Genomic DNA, 19,252 nt, shown 5'->3' with positions numbered 1-19,252 from the left:
GTGCCATTTTATAAAGAACAGGTATTACACCATGCAACACAGAATGCATTATTCTGCTGCCAAGTTAGAGCTAGATTTAACTGATTGTATTTTCTTCAGATCAAAGTCCAAGTGCTGTAAACAAGCACACCCTGATGTCAAATCCAGGCAAAATAGATCAGTTTCTTTTGCACACACTTTAATATCTTATATTTTGTATTCCATAAGGATGGCACATTGGCACTGTGGTTAGCACTGATGCCTCACAAGGGCAGGGACTCCGGGTCAATTCCAGCCTCAGGAGACTCTCTGCATGGAGCTTGCATGTTTGCTGTGTCTGTGTGGGTTTCCTCTGGGTGCTTGGATTTTCTAAATGCAAAATGTGTCCTCACAGCAATATTACAACAGGTAGTGCAGCACTGAACTGCAGGGCTATCAACACAAGTGGATCAGAGACGTGCCCCAGGGGTGCAGTGAACTGATGATCTATCAATATTGGCATCTGGCAAAGTACAGGTAGTCACTGCCCATAGAGCGCACTCTGAAATGTTAGTGATTCCTGGCCAAGGGGAGGTGATGGTATAGTACCATTATCACTGGACGATTAATCCAGAGACCCAGGTAAGGTTCTGGGGACCTGCTTTTGAATTCCACTATGACAAATTGTGAATTTCAATTCAATAAATATCTGGAACTAAGAATCTAATGAATATCATGGAAAATCTTTGAGGAGAAAGTGAGGTCTGCAGATGCTGGAGATCAGAGCTGAAATTGTTGCTGGAAAAGCGCAGCAGGTCAGGCAGCATCCAGGGAACAGGAGAATCGACGTTTCGGGCAGAAGCCCTTCTTCAGGAATGAAGAAAGTTTGTCCAGCAGGCTAAGATAAAAGGTAGGGAGGAGGGGCTTGGGGGAGGGACGTCAGAAATGCGATAGGGGGAAAGAGGTCAAGGTGAGGGTGATAGGTCAGACTGGGGTGGGGGCAGAGAGGTCAGGAAGAAGATTGCAGGTTAGGAAGGCGGTGCTGAGTTCGATGGATTTGACTGAGACAAGGTGGGGGGGGGGGGGAAATGAGGAAACTGGTGAAATCCAAGTTAATCCCTTGTGGTTGGAGGGTTCCTAGACGGAAGATGAGGCGCTCTTCCTCCAACCGTCGTGTTGTTGTGGTCCAGCGATGGAGGAGTCCAAAGACCTGCATATCCTTGGTGGAGTGGGAGGGGGAGTTGAAGTGTTGAGCCACAGGGTGGTTGGGTTGGTTGGTCCGGGTGTCCCAGAGGTGTTCTCTGAAACGCTCCGCAAGTAGCCGGCCTGTCTCCCCAATATATAAGAGGCCACATCGGGTGCAGAGGATGCAATAGATGATGTGTGTGGAGGTGCAGGTGAATCTGTGGCGGATATGGAAGTTTCCTTTCGGGCCTTGGAGGGAGGTGAGGGGGGAGGTGTGGGCGCAAGTCTTGCGGTTGCAGGGGAAGGTGCCGGGAGTGGAGGTTCGGTTGGTGGGGGGTGTGGATCTGACGAGGGAGTCACGGAGGGAGTGGTCTTTACGGAATGCTGATAGGGGAGGGGAGGGAAATATATCCTTGGTGGTGGGGTCAGTTTGGAGGTGGCGGAAATGACGGCGGATGATGCGCTGTACATGGAGATTGGTGGGGTGGTAGGTGAGGACCAGTGGGGTTCTGTCCTGGTGGCGGTTGGAGGGGCAGGGCTCAAGGGCGGAGGAGCGGGAAGTGGAACGCGCAGCCCTCCACTCCCTCCGTTGCAACCCCAACCTGACTATCAAACCAGCAGACAAGGGAGGCGCGGTAGTAGTTTGGCGCACCGACCTTTACACCGCTGAGGCTAAACGCCAGCTCGCGGACACCTCCTCCTACTGCCCCCTTGACCATGACCCCACCCCCCACCACCAAACCATCATCTCCCAGACCATCCAGAACCTCATCACCTCGGGGGATCTCCCATCCACTGCCTCCAACCTCATAGTCCCACAATCCCGCACCGCCCATTTCTACCTCCTGCCCAAAATCCATAAACCTGACTGTCCCGGCCGACCCATTGTCTCCGCCTGCTCCTGCCCCACCGAACTCATCACCGCATACCTCGACACGGTCCTGTCCCCCTTAGTCCAAGAACTCCCCACCTACGTTCGGGACACCACCCATGCCCTCCACCTCCTCCATGATTTTCGCTTCCCTGGTCCCCAACGCCTTATCTTCACCATGGACATCCAGTCCCTGTACACCTCCATCCCCCATCACGAAGGACTCAAAGCCCTCCGCTTCTTCCTTTCCCGCCATACCAACCAGTACCCTTCCACTGACACCCTCCTTTGACTGACTGAACTGGTCCTCACCCTGAACAACTTCTCTTTCCAATTCTCCCACTTCCTCCAAACGAAAGGAGTAGCCATGGGCACCCGCATGGGCCCCAGCTATGCCTGCCTCTTCGTAGGATACGTGGAACAATCCATCTTCCGCAACTACACTGGCACCACCCCCCACCTGTTCCTCCGCTACATCGATGACTGTATCGGCGCCGCCTCATGCTCCCACGAGGAGGTGGAACAGTTCATCCACTTCACCAACACCTTCCACCCCGACCTCAAATTCACCTGGACAGTCTCAGATTCCTCCCTCCCCTTGCTCGACCTTTCTATTTCTATCTCAGGTGACCGAATCAACACGGACATCTACTACAAACCGACCGACTCCCACAGCTACCTGGACTACACCTCCTCCCACCCTGCCCCCTGCAAAAACGCCATCCCATTCTCACAATTCCTTCGTCTCCACCGCATCTGCTCCCAGGAGGACCAGTTCCAAAAACGTACAACCCAGATGGCCTCCTTCTTCAAGGACCGCAATCTCCCCTCCCCCCCCCCCCCCCCCCGACGTGGTCGACGATGCCCTCCACCGCATCTCGTCCACTTCCCGCTCCTCCGCCCTTGAGCCCTGCCCCTCCAACCGCCACCAGGACAGAACCCAACTGGTCCTCACCTACCACCCCACCAATCTCCATGTACAGCGCATCATCTGCCGTCATTTCCACCACCTCCAAACTGACCCCACCACCAAGGATATATTTCCCTCCCCTCCCCTATCAGCATTCCGTAAAGACCACTCCCTCCGTGACTCCCTCATCAGATCCACACCCCCACCAACCCAACCGCCACTCCCGGCACCTTCCCCTGCAACCGCAGGAGGTGCAAGACTTGCGCCCACACCTCCCCCCTCACCTCCCTCCAAGGCCCCAAAGGAAACTTCCATATCCGCCACAGATTCACCTGCACCTCCACACACATCATCTATTGCATCCTCTGCACCCGATGTGGCCTCTTCTATATTGGGGAGACAGGCCGCCTACTTGCGGAGCGTTTCAGAGAACACCTCTGGGACACCCGGACCAACCAACCCAACCACCCTGTGGCTCAACACTTCAACTCCCCCTCCCACTCCACCAAGGATATGCAGGTCTTTGGACTCTCCATCGCCAGACCACAACAACACGACGGTTGGAGGAAGAGCACCTCATCTTCCGTCTAGGAACCCTCCAACCACATGGGATGAACTCAGATTTCACCAGTTTCCTCATTTCCCCTCCCCCCACCTTGTTTCAGTCAAATCCATCGAATTCAGCACCGCCTTCCTAACCTGCAATCTTCTTCCTGACCTCTCCGCCCCCTCCCCAGTCTGACCTATCACCCTCACCTTGACCTCTTTCCACCTATCGCATTTCCGACGCCTCTCCCCCAAGTCCCTCCTCCCTACCTTTTATCTTAGCCTGCTGGACAAACTTTCCTCATTCCTGAAGGGCTTATGCCCGAAATGTCGATTCTCCTGTTCCCTGGATGCTGCCTGACCTGTTGCGCTTTTCCAGGAACACATTTTCAGCTGTAGTCAGGAAAAACCCATCTAGTTCACGAATGTCATTTACAGAAGAAAACTGCTATCCTTATTGGTCTGGCCTACATGTGACTTCAGAGCCACTACACTATGGTTGACTCAACTGCCCTCTCATTAATTAGGATTGGTAATGATTGCTGGTTGAACCAGTGATGCCCACATTCCATGAATTTAAAAATAAAATCCAGAGGAGCAACTGGAAAAGGTGAAATTGAGGTTATCACACCGACTATCCAGTTTGCGAATCAAACCAGATAGTAATATCTGGCAGGTGAGAGAATGGGAAACTGCATACAAGAATGAGGCCAAAAAAAAAAAAAGGTCTGATGGCAGTTAGAGACCCTGCTGGATCAGGAGGTTCAGGTCAAATTGCACTTGCCCCATAGTTAATTACTTATAGTTTTTAATTACTTAAACTATCTTATAGATTATACTAATGAGATGTTAATGCATGAAAATAGGCCTCTAGCTACTCAAGAATTTTGTCTTGATTAATTGTCACATGTACTGTGAAGAGTCATTTTGGGTGCAGTACAGGTAGATCCTAGTGTGATTTGAGAGTTCCATTCAGAATTCTCCTAACAGTGGGGACGATGCTGTTCTTGAACCCACTGGTATGTGTTTAAGCTTTTGCATCTTCTACCTGATTCAAGAGATTATAGCCCGAGTGGGAGAGGTCTTTGACTATTCTCAGGCAATGAGACATGCAGATAGAGTCAGTGGATGGAAGGTCAGCTTGTGTGGTGGATTGGGCTATGCTCCCAACTTTGTAGTTTATGGTCCTGGGCAGAGCAGGTGCTGTGCCAAGCTGTGATGCATCCAGATAAAAAGCCTTCTATGATGCATCTGTACAAGTTGCAGAGTGTCCTCACAGACATGCCAAATTTCCTTCGCCTGGAGGAAGAAGAGGCATTGTTATGCTGGTTTAACGGTCACATCAATGTGGGTGGTCCAGGACAGATTGTTGGTGATGGTCACTCCTAGAAACTTGATGCTCTCAAGCATCTCCCTTCATGTGTGGTAGGGGCGTGCCCTCCTCCTTGCTTCCTGCAGTGAATGATCAGCTCTTTAGTTTTGCGCACACTGAGGGAAGAGATTGTTGCCTTCATACCATGCCACTAATCATTCAGTCTTGCCATTGTTTGATATCTGGCCTACAATGGTGGTGTCAATTAACTTGTAGAATCGCATCTCTGCCTTCAACACTTGGTTAGAAAATAAGACTCTCCCCTTGATATTGAGGTTCCCCACGGCCCACCTCCCTGTGAGCTTCGAAATGCCAAATGTTGTCCAATGCCTGGGAAGAATATGCACAATTACAGTTAGTTGAAAGCAAACATTCATAGCCAACGGCCCCATGTTGTCTTTATGTTTTGGAGACAGTACAAAGGCGGCATTGTGACAATGCTAATGAATAGCTCAGTCCATGAATGTCAGTAAAACACATGTCAAAGAAACTGAACTTTCAGCACATGACAAGAGAATTTAATGCTTTGGTTGCAGATGAAGTTTAAAATTATTCAAATCGTCTTTCAGCTTTTTCCACTATGCATTTTACCAAAATGCTTGCTGGTCACACTTGTCCATTTCCTCCATAAAGGCTTTCACAATAATATCATTCATCCAACTTTTCTAGCACTCCCATCATTTGCTCACTACATTTCCTTTCTCTGCAACAGATGACCATACCATTTAAAATTTCAGCTTTTTTTTTTAATGCTCCCACAAATGGTCTTTTTAGTTAGAAAAAAAATAAAAGAACCAACTTCAAAATTTACTGGGCCCTGATCTTGTCACTCCACATCGCACTGGAATCCAGTCTTGATATTGCCCAGGTTTCTGCAGGATTTTAATGAGGCCAGTCTTAACAGTCTCGTAGGTCCTTCCTTTCAGTTTCAGCACACTTTTCTATCGCCATCACACACCACCACAATGCACTTTTTCCAATCACTCCAAACTCGAGCCATTCCATAATTTCCATCATTTGCCAATGAGCCCGAGTAATTCAAACTACTCACTTTCTTCAAGTCTTTCCCATAATCCTCACCTCAGATCTTTGTAAGCTCAACCAGACAGTCCGTACGTTGGGTTTATGGTCTGATCTTCATACCAGTCTGCCAGTACTGCTTTCCAGCTAGTCATACTGGTCGTCCAACATAGCTCGAACGCCATCTGCAAATGTCATTGACCATAACATTTCCTGTCTCACTTGGAATACCCAGCATGAATCTGAAATAAGAGGCTCAATGCTAATCCTTGTTGCAATCCAACTTGGACTTTGCAACATATGCTCTTCCACTGCTTCTTACTGTGGTCTGACACAGTTTTAAAAGAAAGTGTGCATCTAAGCTTTTAATGAATAGCATCTGTGCTTCAATTCATTAGACAGTTTTTTCAACATTTTAAAATTACACAGAATGAGAGTCATTAATGTTGGCACAAAAGGAACTGCAAAATAGCTAGCAATTCAAACAGCTGCAGTCTTGAACTATTGCCAGAGAAAGTAGCCATCCTTTCATAAAAAGGAAGTATGTCTCCCATCCTCTGAACTTCAGTTCATGTCTCATATAGGTCTTACATTCAGTGCTGTTCACACTCCTCACCAGATCCTAAATCTCCCAAAGTACCAGGTTTAAAAAAAGTCACCAAGATCACTTAAAAGCTTCAAGTTTTCCTGTCTTTTCAGCCCTAGTATCATCTGATCTTCATTCATCCACTTCCCTTCAGCCAACCAGGCCCCACACACAAACAAACTTCCAATTTAGCACTTTGTGATAACCAGATATCAAAGCACTTTATAGCGAATAAAGTACTTTGAGGTGGATTCATTAGTTGATGTATTTCTTATCACAACAATATACACAAAGAAAACTCAAACACAGTGATGTGATAATGGCCATTTCATATGATTTGATTAATGGAGATCTGATACTCTGACAAGTCACCATTAATATCTCCACCTTCCTTTCATTCTTTTTAGTCCTTCCTTAAAATCCATCCATATGGCTAAGCTTTTAGTTTCCCCATCTAATATATTTGACAGTGTTCATTCTTTTGATTATGTGTCTTGAAGTTTTTCCTTCCGAAAGTTTCTGAATAAATGCAAGCTGGGCATTGCACGGAATGCAGTGTAGCTCATTTTCACCATAGAGTCATAGAGATGTACAGCATGGAAACAGACCCTTCGGTCCAACCCGTTCATGCTGACCAGATATCCCAACCCAATCTGGTCCCACCTGCCAGCACCTGGCCCATATCCCTCCAAAACCTTCCTATTCATATAGCCATCCAAATGCCTTTTAAATGTTGCAATTGTACCAGCCTCCACCACTTCCTCTGGCAGCTCATTCCATACACGCACCACCCTGTGAAAACGTTGCCCCTGAAGTCTCTTTTATATCTTTCCCCTCTCACCCTAAACCTATGCCCTCTAGTTCTGGACTCCTCGGCCCCAGAGAAAAGATTTTGCCTATTTATCCTACCAGGTCCCTCATGATTTTGTAAACCTCTGTCAAGGTAACTCCTCAACCTCAGACGCTTCAGGGAAAACAGCCCCAGCCTGTTCAGCCTCTCCCTATAGCTCAAAGCCTCCAACCCTGGCAACATCCTTGTAAATCTTTTCTGAACCCTTTCGTGTTTCACAACATCTTTCCGATAGGAAGGAGACCAGAATTGCATGCGATATTCCAACAGTGGCCTAACCAATGTCCTGTACAGCCGCAGCATGACTTCCCAACTCCTGTACTCAGTACTCTGACCAATAAAGGAAAGCATACCAAACGCCTTCTTCACTATCCTATCTACCTGCGACTCCACTTTCAAGGAGCTATGAACCTGCACTCCAAGGTCTCTTTGTTCAGCAACACTCCCTAGGACCTTACCATTAAGTGTATAAGTCCTGCTAAGATTTGCTTTCCCAAAATGCAGCACCTCGCATTTATCTGAATTAAACTCCATCTGCCACTTCTCAACCCATTGGCCCATCTGGTCAAGATCCTTTTGTGATCAGAGGTAACCCTCTTCGCTGTCCACTACACCTCCAATTTTGGTGTCATCTGCAAACTTATTAACTGTACCTCTTATGCTCACATCCAAATCATTTATATAAATGACAAAAATAAAATAGTGGACCCAGCACTGATCCTTGTGCCACTCCACGAGTCACAGTCCTCCAGTCTGAAAAACAACCCTCCACCACCGCCCTCTGTCTTTTACCTTTGAGCCAGTTCTGTATCCAAATGGCTAGTTCTCCCTGTATTCCATGAGATCTAACCTTGCTAACCAGTCTCCCATGGGGAACCTTGTTGAACGCCTTACTGAAGTCCATATAGATCACATCTACCACTCTGTCGTCATCAGTCCTCTTTGTTACTTCTTCAAAAAACTCAATCAAGTTTGTGAGGCATGATTTCCCATGCACAAAGCCATACTGACTATCCCTAGTCAGTCCTTGCTTTTCCAAATACATGTACATCCTGTCCCCCTGGATTCCCTCCAACATGCCCACCACCAAGGTCAGGCTCACCGGTCTATAGTTCCCTGGAGTGTCCTCATGACATTTCTTAAACAGTGGCACCATGTTTGCCAACCTCCAGTCTTCTGGCACCTCACCTGTGACCATCAATGATACAAATATCTCAGCAAGAGGCCCAGCAATCACTTCCCTGGCTTCCCACAGAGTTTGAGGGTACACCTGATCAGGACCTGGGGATTTTTCCACCTTTATGCGTTTCAAGACATCCAGCACTTCCTCCTCTGTAATATAGACATTTTGCAAGATGTCATCATCTATTTCCCTACATTCTATATCTTCCATATCCTTTTCCACAGTAAATACTGATGGAAAATACTCGTTTAGGATCTCTCCCATTTTGTGCGGCTCCACACAAAGGCCGCCTTGCTGATCTTTGAGGGGCCCTATTATCTCCCTAATTACCCTTTTGATGTTAATGTATTTGTAAAAACTCTGGATTCTCCTTTACACTAATTTGCCAAAGCTACCTCATTTACCCTTTTTGCCCTCCTGATTTCCCTCTTAAGTATACTCCTACTGCCTTTATACTCTTCGGATTCACTCGATCTATCCTGTCTCTACCTGACATATGCTTCCTTCTTTTTCTAAACCAAACCCTCAATTTCTTTAGTCATCCAGCATTCCCTATACCTACCAGCCTTTCCTTTCACCCTGACAGGAATATACTTTCTCTGGATTCTCGTTATCTCATTTCTGAAGGCTTCCCATTTTCCAGCTGTCCCTTTACCTGCGAACATCTGCCCCCAAACAGCTTTTGAAAGTTCTGGCCTAATACCATCAAAATTGGCCTTTCTCCAATTTAGAACTTCAACTTTTAGATCTGGTCTATCCTTTTCCATCACTATTTTAAAACGAATAGAATTATGGTCGCTGGCCCCAAAGTGCTCCCCCACTGACACCTCAGTCACCTGCCCTGCCTTATTTCCCAAGGGTAGGTCAAGTTTTGCACCTTCTCTAGTAGATACATCCACATACTGAATCAGAAAATTGTCTTGTACACACTTAACAAATTCCTCTCCATCTAAACCTTTAACACTATGGCAGTCCCAGTCGATATTTGGAAAGTTAAAATCCCCTACCATAACCACCCTATTATTCTTACAGATAGCCGAGATCTCCTTACAAGTTTGTTTCTCAATTTCCCTCTGACTATTGGGGGGGGTGGGGGGTCTATAATACAATCCCAATAACATGATCATCCCTTTCTTATTTCTCAGTTCCACCCAAATAACTTCCCTGGATGTATTTCCGGGAATATCCTTCCTCAGCACAGCTGTAATGCTATCCCTTATCAAAAATGCCACTCCCCCTCCTCTCTTGCCTCCCTTTCTATCCTTCCTGTAGCATTTGTATCCTGGAAAATTAAGCTGCCAGTCCTGCCCATCCCTGAGCCATGTTTCTGTAATTGTTATGATATCCCAGTCCCATGTTGCTAACCATGCCCTGTGTTCATCTGCCTTCCCTGTTAGGCCCCTTGCATTGAAATAAATGCAGTTTAATTTATTAGTCCTACCTTGTCCCTGCCTGCCCTGACTGATTCACTTCTGTTCTCAACTGTACCAGTCTCAGATTGATCTCTTTCCTCACTATCTCCCTGGGATCCCCCCCCACCCCCACCTTACTAGTTTAAATCCTCCCAAGCAGCTCTAACAAATCTCCCTACTAGTATATTAGTCTCCTTCCAATTTAGTTGCAAACCATCCTTCGTGTACAGATCACTGCTACCCCAAAAGAGACTCCAATGATCCAAAAATGTGAATCCTTCTCCCATATACCAGCTCCTCAGCCATGCATTCATCTGCTCGGTCCTCCTATTCCTGCCTCACTAGCTTGTAGCACCAGGAGTAATCCAGATATTACTACTCTCAAGGACCTCCTTCTTAAATTCCTGCCTAACTCTGTAACCTCCCTTCAGAATCTCAACTTTTTCCTTCCTATGTCGTTGGTTCCAATGTGGACAATGACCTCCTGCTGGCCCCTCTCCCCCATGAGAACATTCTGCATCCTCTCTGAAACATCCTTGATCTTGGCACCAGGGAAGTAACACACCATTCTGATTTTTCGCTGCTGGCCACAGAAACGTCTGTCTGTACCTTGGACTAGAGAGTCCCCTAACACAATTAATCCCTTGGAAGCCGACGTACCCCGCGTTGCATTAGAGCCAGTCTCAATACCAGAAACTTGGCTGTTCGTGCTACGTTCCCCTGAGAATCCATCCCCCACCTACATTTTCCAAAACAGCATACGTGTTTAAAATGGGTATAGCCACAGAACACACCTGCACTAGGTGCTTACCTCTCTTACCTTTCCTGGAGTTAACCCATCTATGTGACTGTATCCGAGAATTTCCCCCTTCCCATAACTGCCATCCATCACATACTGTTGCAAATTCCTCATTGCTTGTAACGGTCTCTCCAACCGATCCATTCCATCTGATAAGATTCGCAACCAACAGCATTTATTGCAGATATAATCCGCAGTAACCCTTAAACTCTCTTTAAACTCCCACATCTCACAAGAAGCACATATCACTGTACTAAAGGCCATTTTTGCTCCTTCACAATTTACAGACCCAGAAAATAACACTTTCTTATTCCTCGACAAAACACTGCCCCAAGTTAGATTAATAGTTACGGCTTATATTTTACGTTTAATCAAGGGACATATCTCAAGAAACAATCAAGAAAGAACCCACTCTACTCACTACTGCAGACTTTCTGTTGGCCACAAAACAATTAACTTATCTAAATCTGTGCTGTGAACCTTGCCCAAACATTTCCGCCAAGATCAGTTGTGAATTTCACTGTTTGTTAATTTTCCCAGACCCACTCAGATGTCAAGCGATACATGAATTCAAACAGCAAAGGCAGTCCTGTGCAGGTCCACTCTGGTCAGTTTATTTCTCTCTCTCTATCCAACTCCTGCACTGACCTCACCATGTGCAGCCTATTGTCCGTTCGTCTCCCTTTTAAAACTGCTGTTGTTTTGACCTTTATTTTCCCCTCCAAAGTTCCAAAACAATGCAACAGCATATAAAACAGTAATTGCTGCTCCTGGAATTCGAGGGAAATCACCTCCAGCAACGAATATACCTCAAAAATAAAATAAAAAGGCAGCCAATACAGCCAGAAATGTTTCCAGTCCTCCATCTTGGATTACCCAGAACCCAGTCAGAAGTGTTATCAGTTTGCTGTTAAAAAGGAAAATACCATTCACAATCATGAAGAGGGCTCACATTAATGACTCGCACTGCTAACCTATACCCCTTTCCCATATCTATCAAGTCATCAAAAACAGAGTTGAGATAATCGGGTATAATGACAACAGATCAGACCTTTAAGTTCTCATGGGCGTATCAAATTTTAATTCCAACGTTTTAAATAAAAAACATACCTGCAGATGCAAATTCAGTGACTGTCTGGCAGAGTCCTGTGTAGACCCATGGAATGTCACACCTGTACAGGCTCAGGGAAACGTTCAAAAACAATACCCAGCCTATCTCAGCAAGAAACCAGCTCCTGCAGAAATATCTAGGTTTTAACCATTCCAAGAATTTTTAAAAAAGGGTTTAAAAACCCGACTGCACCTATGTCCCTCTGAGACAGGCAGGAAGGGGTAAGATTAAGGAGCCTTGGATGACGAGAACAGAGGAGCTTCTCGTCAAAAGGAAGGAGGCAGCTTATGTAAGGTGGAGGAAACAAGGATCTAGCACAGCTTTAGAGGATTACAGGCTTTCTAGAAAGGACCTCAGAAATGGACTGAGGAGAGCCAGGAGGGGACACGAAAAAGGCTTGGCAGGAAGGATTAGGGAGAATCCAAAGGCATTTTACTCATACGTGAGGAATAAGAGAATGATCAGGGAGAAGGTAGGGCCGATCAGGGATAGCGGAGGGAACTTGTGCGTGGAGTCTGAGCAGATAGGGGAAGCCCTTAAATGAGTTTTTGCTTGGGCTTTCACTCAGGAAAGGGACCTTGTTGTGAATGAGAACTTTGAGGAGCTGGGAAACAGACTTGAACAGATCAAGATTGATGAAGCTGATGTGCTGGAAATTTTGGCAAACATTAAAATCGATAAGTCCCCAGGGCCAGACTTGACTTATCCCAGGCTGCTCCAGGAAGCGAGAAAGGAGGTGGCTGAGCCGCTGGCAAAGATCTTTACTTCCTCACTCTCTATGGGAGTCGTACCGGAGCATTGGAGGGAAGCGAATGTTGTTCCTCTTTTCAAGAAGGGGAATAAAGAAATCCCTGGCAATTACAGACCAGTCAGTCTTAAGTCTCTGATCAGCAAGATTCTGGAAAGAATTCAGAGGGATAGTATTTGGAAAAGCACAGCATGATTAAAGGCAGTCAGTGTGGCTTTGTGAGGGGCAGGTCATGCCTCACAAATCTTACTGAGCTCTTTGAGGAGGTGACGAGACATGTCGACGAAGGTCGAGCAGTGGATGTGGTGTATATGGACATCAGCAAGGCATTTGATAGGGTTCCTCATGGTAGGCTCATTCAGAAAGTCAGGAAGTATGGGATACAGGGAGATTTAACTGTCTGGATTCAGAATTGGTTGGCTGACAGAAAGCAGAGAGTGGTTGTAGATGGAAAGTATTCTGCCTGGAGGTCAGTGGTGAGTGGTGTCCTGCAGGGCTCGGTTCTTGGGCCTCTGCTCTTTATCGTTTTAATAAGTGACTTGGATGAGGAGGTTGAGGGGTGGGTTAGTAAATTTGCAGATGACACAAAAGGTTGGAGGTGCCGTTGATAGTATCGAGGGCTATTGCAGGCTGCAGTGAGACATAGCCAGGATGCAGAGTTGGGCTGAAAAATGGCAAATGGAGTTCAACCTGGATAAATGCTAAGCGATGCATTTTGGAAGGTCAAATTTGAATGCTGAATATAGGATTAAAGACAGGATTCTTGGCAGTGTGGAGGAACAGAGGGATCTTGGTGTTCAAGTACATAGATCCCTCAAAGTTGCCACCCAAGTGGATAGGGTTGTTAAGAAAGCATATGGTGTTTTGGCTTTCATTAACAGGGGGATCGAGTTTAAGAGCCAGGAGGTTTTGCTGCAGCTCTACAAGACCCTGGTGAGACCACACTTGGAACATGGTGTCCAGTTCTGGTCGCCCTATTATAGGAAAGATACGGGGGCTTTGGAGAGGGTGCAAGGAAGAAGGTTTATCAGGATACTGCCTGGACTGGAGGGCTTGTCTTACGAAGATAGATTGACTAAGCTTGGACTTTTCTCTCTGGAGAGAAGGAGGAAGAGAGGTGACCTGATCGAGGTATACATGATATTGAGGGGCATGGATAGAGTCAATAGCCAGAGACTTTTCCCCAGGAAAAAATTGACTGGCACGAGGGGTCATAGTTTTAAAGATATTAGAAGGAAGGTGTAGAGGGGACGTCAGAGGTAGGTTCTCTACGCAGAGAGTTGTGAATGCATGGAATGCGTTGCCAGCGGTGGTGGTGGAAGCAGAATCATTAGAGACATTTAAGCAACTGCTGGACATGCACAGCAGTAAATTGAGGGGTGCGTACGTTGTTTTATTTTAGATTAGGAATAATCCTTGGCACAACATAGTGGGCCAAAGGGCCTGTTCTGTGCTGTACTTTTCTATGTTAATAGCCTGATGTGCTGGGGTGTGGACGAGTGTGCAGTGAAGGTCACAGCTGGATGGCCATTAAGCACTCAAGTACTGCAGGTTAAAAAAAAAGGAAAACTGTTTCACAATTAACGCTACTAGTGAGTACCCAAAAAGGGAGCAGGACAAAAGGAATTTCAGTCAGCCTGAAAAGCAAACCAAGGATCTTGAAACTGATTGCTTGATTACTAACATCAATACTTTACATTGGATGGTACTGATAGCAATGTTATAAAAAAAGGTGGGGGAAGCCAGTTTCTCTCCTTGCCAGTGAGCTCAACAATTCAAAAGGTATCTTGTCCAGAACCTTAAATCAGAAAATCCCGCACAGGGACATTCATAGCAAAGGGCAAAAGCTAAGCTTGCTGGCTGGTTTTGTAAGACCCAACAAGTTAGGTTGTCTCTTCCACTTGTCCTTGACAGCCCTCCAGATTGTCAGTGACATCTTCCCCAAGTACTATTGGCCCTGGTAGTCACTAAAAAACCTTGACCAGAATACACTATGATGACATATTTCCTTTCTCAGATAGAACCGACTGAAAGAATGACCCTTCCAACAAAACAAGCAGGAAGCTGCTGTTCATTAAAAATAATCCCTCTGTCCATTGAATGCAGCAAGATTTCTGAAACATTATGTCCAAAGGTCTCAGTAGCAAGGAACCGTGCAGCGGTTTGTAGCTCACATTGACTCACTCCATGGCATTTTGTACAAAATGCTTCTTACAGGGAACAGACATGCTCTGTTCCACAGTTTAGCAGCATGACAAGAGATGTTTCAGGTCTAAATTCCTGTCCAAAAGACAAGGTGAGGAGTAAACTAAATAATGACTGTTATGTTGGCAGAAGTAGTGAGCTCAGCCTCAGTAGCGAACTGAACCAACTAGTCATCACCTCGTTTTTATTTCCTCCCTTGTATCCAATGCACCACCCAAGTGTCCCTTGTCTATTTCGTTAACTATACTCTCTATGGAGGGGGGTATCTAGCTCTGTAGGTAGCCCCTGCCTATGAGCCAGAGCTCCAGTTTCAAGTCCTACTTCAGGAATTAGGGAAGCAACATGCCCGACAGATAGTTCTGCAAAATCTTTCCAACATGTCCGTGGGCAGGTAGTATGAGTGGAAAAGATTCCTGATCAGCTACACTGGATATGGACTGGTGCCCCTCAAGCCATAACCACTTCTTGTTCAGGATCCTTCAGGGAGGATGGCTAACTACAGATGGATGGCCTCTCCACAGTGCGAGATCACAGAATTATTGCATCACAGAAGAAACCTTTGAATCCATTGTGCTCATGCTGGCTAGCATTAGACTTGGGTGTTAAGGGGTAGGTGGAATGCTTGTTGCAATGTTCTGGGAAGTGCCTAGATCATTGACTCCAGATGGATTATCAATGGTTTTCTGACTGCTCCATGGAGAAAAATTTAGACTTTGAAAGCCAATAATTTAAAACAATGTATATCAGGTGAAACACTGAGGGACTGAAGAAATGGGAAAAAGCTTTCTGCAGGATTAACTCGCTTTACGTGGGCACACACCATGACACACTTCATGCATCCTCTTGAAGCACAGGCATGTAAATCCCTACCCACTGAAAATGGAAACAATCCATTCTCCCCATCACTCACCACAATCTAGTTCACCCAATTCATCCAATTCATCCATAATCTCACCCCAGGTCTTCTTTGGAATACAGTCTATAAGAAAGAAAAGACGCCTGGAAATGAAACAGTAAAGCAATCAGAAACTCAAACCTTTCAAGATACAGTATTTTGCTTGGGAGTTTTCTTTCTGAAAGCACTTCACCAAGAGTGTCAGAATGTACTGGACAACATACACATAATAGTAAGAGTTTAAGTGGTTTTGGAGGGGGGGGTGGAAAGAGTGCTGGATTGCCATTTTAACAGCACAAGATCAAATGCCATCCTTGGTGGCAATTCAATTTTTTTTCACAACATTTGCTGGTTCTCAGCCAAGTTACTGGATGAAGCACTCAACCACTAAATAGAAACAAATTTAAAAACCAAACACTTTCCCAAATGCATTTGTTGTGAGAGAATAGTGTTGACAACAAAAGGTCTACACAAGAAGGACACAGTCAAGATTATCTTGGCTTCATCCCAGCTCAGAGAATAAAAACTACAAGTGTAGTAATAAGGAATAGAATAGGCTAAAATCTGAGTAAAGGACAGTCCCAGCAATTAAGAATTTCACAGTTTCCAGAACTTGTTTCATGTAACCTGTAATTCGGTTTACCTCCAGCATGCAAGGTGGAAATGAATGATCTAATACTGGATGCCTGCCCCTCCCCCCCCACCAAACAAACCAATCAGAACTACTTTGTTGAAAACAGTGTATACTTCCAATGTGAAGATGAAAGCCAGAAATATGATAAAGCTAGAAAAGATTGTTCTTTACATCATATCAAAAAGCATAAGTAATAATAAGTGGAGGAATTGGTAAGATATTTATATTTTCTTTAAAAATTCTCTTGTGGTTGTTTATTCATACAGGAGATGAATATGACAACACAAACTACATTATATTTCAGCAATAAATTGCTTAAATGTGAAGCATGTGAAATGACAGCCTGGGCTGAATTGTGGTTGCCTTGAGCGCTGGTTGGTACATTTGGGAAGAGAAGAAAAGAAAGAGGAAAGAGAAAAAAAAAGACGAGGAACTACTCGCCACTTTCACAAGTATCAAATTTGGATTAAATGCCAAACAACCCAGGAAAAATGAATATATCGTGCTTCTATTTTGAAGAGTATACAAGACAAGTCACTGGTTTTGTCGGGGGTTCTACACTTCAAGGTACAAAGGACCGTCTCAAGAGCTGCTGACTAATCAGAAGAGTAGGCAAAGCTTCAGTCCCAGCAGCACGTCAGTGAGAAGTGGTCACTGCTGGTACTACAACAGACTGCAGACTAGCCAGCACGCAGGAGGTTCCGGACTGCAGGTAACCTTCAGTGGGCACGAGGAGGGGGGCAATCCCACAGATTAAAAATCAGGCAGGCCTCAGCAACAGGGGCTGCCCTGGTTGTCTGCAACCAGTGTGCCTGAACAGGAGACCCCTTCCAGAGCCCACAGGAAAGCTGCTGACTTTTCATGGGTAGCCTCCAGTGGTGAATTTCCCACCCCACATGAAATTAAGGGCGTCAATTTCCACCTTTCACTTCCCCCACCTTTAACTTTTTGTTTTAAAAATTCAAAAGAGAGATTCAGGAAGGAAGAGTCAGATGTACAGCATGGAAACAGACCCTTCGGTCCAACCCGTCCATGCCGACCAGATATCCCAACCCAATCTAGTCCCACCTGCCAGTACCCGGCCTATATCCCTCCAAACCCTTCCTATTCATATACCCATCCAAATGCCTTTTAAATGTTGCAATTATACCAGCCTCCACCACTTCCTCTGGCAGCTCATTCCATATACGTACCACCCCCTGCGTGAAAATGTTGCCCCTTAGGTCTCTTTTATAGCTTTCCCCTCTCACCCTAAACCTATGCCCTATAGTTCTGAACTCCCCCACACCAGGGAAAAGACTTTGCCTATTTACCCTATCCATGCCCCTCATCATTTTGTAAACCTCTATAAACGTCACCCCTCAGCCTCCGATGCTCCAGGGAAAACAGCCCCAGCTTGTTCAGCCTCTCCTTATAGGTCCAATCCTCCAACCCTGGCAACATCCTTGTAAGTCTTTTCTGAACCCTTTCAAGTTTCACAACATCTTTTCGATAGATCACATCTACTGCTCTGCCCTCATCAATCCTCTTTGTTACTTCTTCAAAAAAAGAAACTGTCAAGTTTGTGAGACATGATTTCCCATGCACAAAGCCATGTTGATATCCCTGATCAGTCCTTGCCTTTTCAAATACATGTACATCCTTTCCATCAGGATTCCCAACAACTTACCCACCAACGACATCAGGCTCACTGGTCTATAGTTCCCTGGCTTATCCTTACCACCCTTCTGAAACCGTGGCAACACGTTAGCCAACCTACAGTCTTCCAGCACCTCACCCATGACCATCAATGATACAAATATCTCAGGAAAAAACAACTACTCAATGGATCAGCTAAAAACATATGGACAGTCTACAGAAGGCAAACAGTTGCTTCCTTGCACCTATTTAATGGCTACTACTCATCAACTTTCTACCACATCTATATCAGAGACTACTTGTAAGATTCAGTTTTTAATATTACACATGAAATCTTCCATGGCATTACTCAAGTAGGTAAGGGTGTGGAGTGTAGTTGTGATGGTTAGGAGCTTGGTTGGAGTGGTGTTCAAACAGGGCTTATTCCTTCAAGCTGTTGCTCAGGTACTCACTGTAAGGAACTGGTCAAAACAGATGCATGCATAACTACAGAGGGAAGTTTGTTATGTTGAGAGCTACCTCAAAATAGTTACGTATTGCTCTTTAGGACAAGTTAGTTGGATGTGAAGGACAGGAAAACCAACAGAAAGTGACTGTTATGTTTCTAAAAACAAAAAGGGAAAAAAAGATACATATAAAGACAGATTTCTGAAACACTGCAAGTAATCCAACTTCAGCACCCACCTTGCACTGCAGGCTGTTCCATGATAATCTGTAAAACAAAAAAGGTAGTGTTACTTCATTGCGCTGGGAGAAAAACAAAAGGGCAGAGTAACTTCACTGTTGCCCAATTTTTTCAACGTTTCAACAAAATAACAATCACTAACACTTGACTATGATATTTACTTTATTATATTATAGAGGAGGAATCAAATGACATGTCCAAGGAACACAATAGTATGAAGGAACTGAAGTAATATTGTACAGATACAGCTGAAGACAAGGAATCTTGAGCAAGTAACAATGAGGTTAAAAAAAAAGTGTTTTTTTTCCTTACTTATTCTCTCAAAATGAAACAAACATGTACTTGGGCAGCTTTGGTGATTCTAAAAGTAATGCAAATGAGAGAAAACTGGGCAGCAAATCACTTGCACTAATGATATTAATTCACTTTGGGTATAGTTGTTGGGAAGTCATGTTGAGGTTGTACAGGACATTGATGAGATCTTTTCTAGAACACTGTGTCCAGTTCTAGTCACCCAGATACAGGAAATATGTTATTAAGCTGGATAGGGTTCAGAAGAGGTTTACCAGAATATTGCCAGGTATGGATAGTTTGGGTTATAAAGAAATGTTGGACAGGCTGGGACTTTTTCTCCACTGGACCAT

The 19,252-nt window shown here is 45.2% G+C and overlaps 1 protein-coding gene across 8 annotated transcripts in view; it reads right to left on the bottom strand.

The window, feature by feature from the left end:
• LOC148134647 (uncharacterized) overlaps window positions 1-19,252 on the bottom strand; it is a 67,013-nt gene that overhangs the window by 44,397 nt on the left and 3,364 nt on the right. For 4 of the 8 annotated variants that reach the window (XR_015755692.1, XM_087985450.1, XM_087985449.1 and 1 more), the window contains 2 exons: window positions 18,608-18,635; window positions 15,667-15,735 (listed from right to left, as the gene is read on the bottom strand). Coding sequence is in view for 7 of the 8 variants with exons in the window: in XM_087985450.1 (XP_087841576.1) it covers window positions 15,667-15,735; window positions 18,608-18,629 (91 nt within the window). In the remaining variant the exon portion in view is untranslated. Of the gene's footprint in view, window positions 1-15,666; window positions 15,756-18,607; window positions 18,636-19,252 lie in introns of all 8 variants that reach the window. The other 4 variants (XM_087985452.1, XM_087985453.1, XM_087985454.1 and 1 more) reach the window with 2 other exon arrangements.

The sequence above is a fragment of the Chiloscyllium plagiosum genome, unplaced genomic scaffold (genome assembly GCF_037043375.1).
Source record: "Chiloscyllium plagiosum isolate Xiang-an unplaced genomic scaffold, Cpla_swu_hap1 HiC_scaffold_53X, whole genome shotgun sequence".
NCBI classification, from domain to species: Eukaryota; Metazoa; Chordata; class Chondrichthyes; order Orectolobiformes; family Hemiscylliidae; genus Chiloscyllium; species Chiloscyllium plagiosum.
The sequence above is the reverse complement of the archived record's forward strand: the minus strand, read 5'-3'. Positions and strand labels throughout refer to the sequence as shown.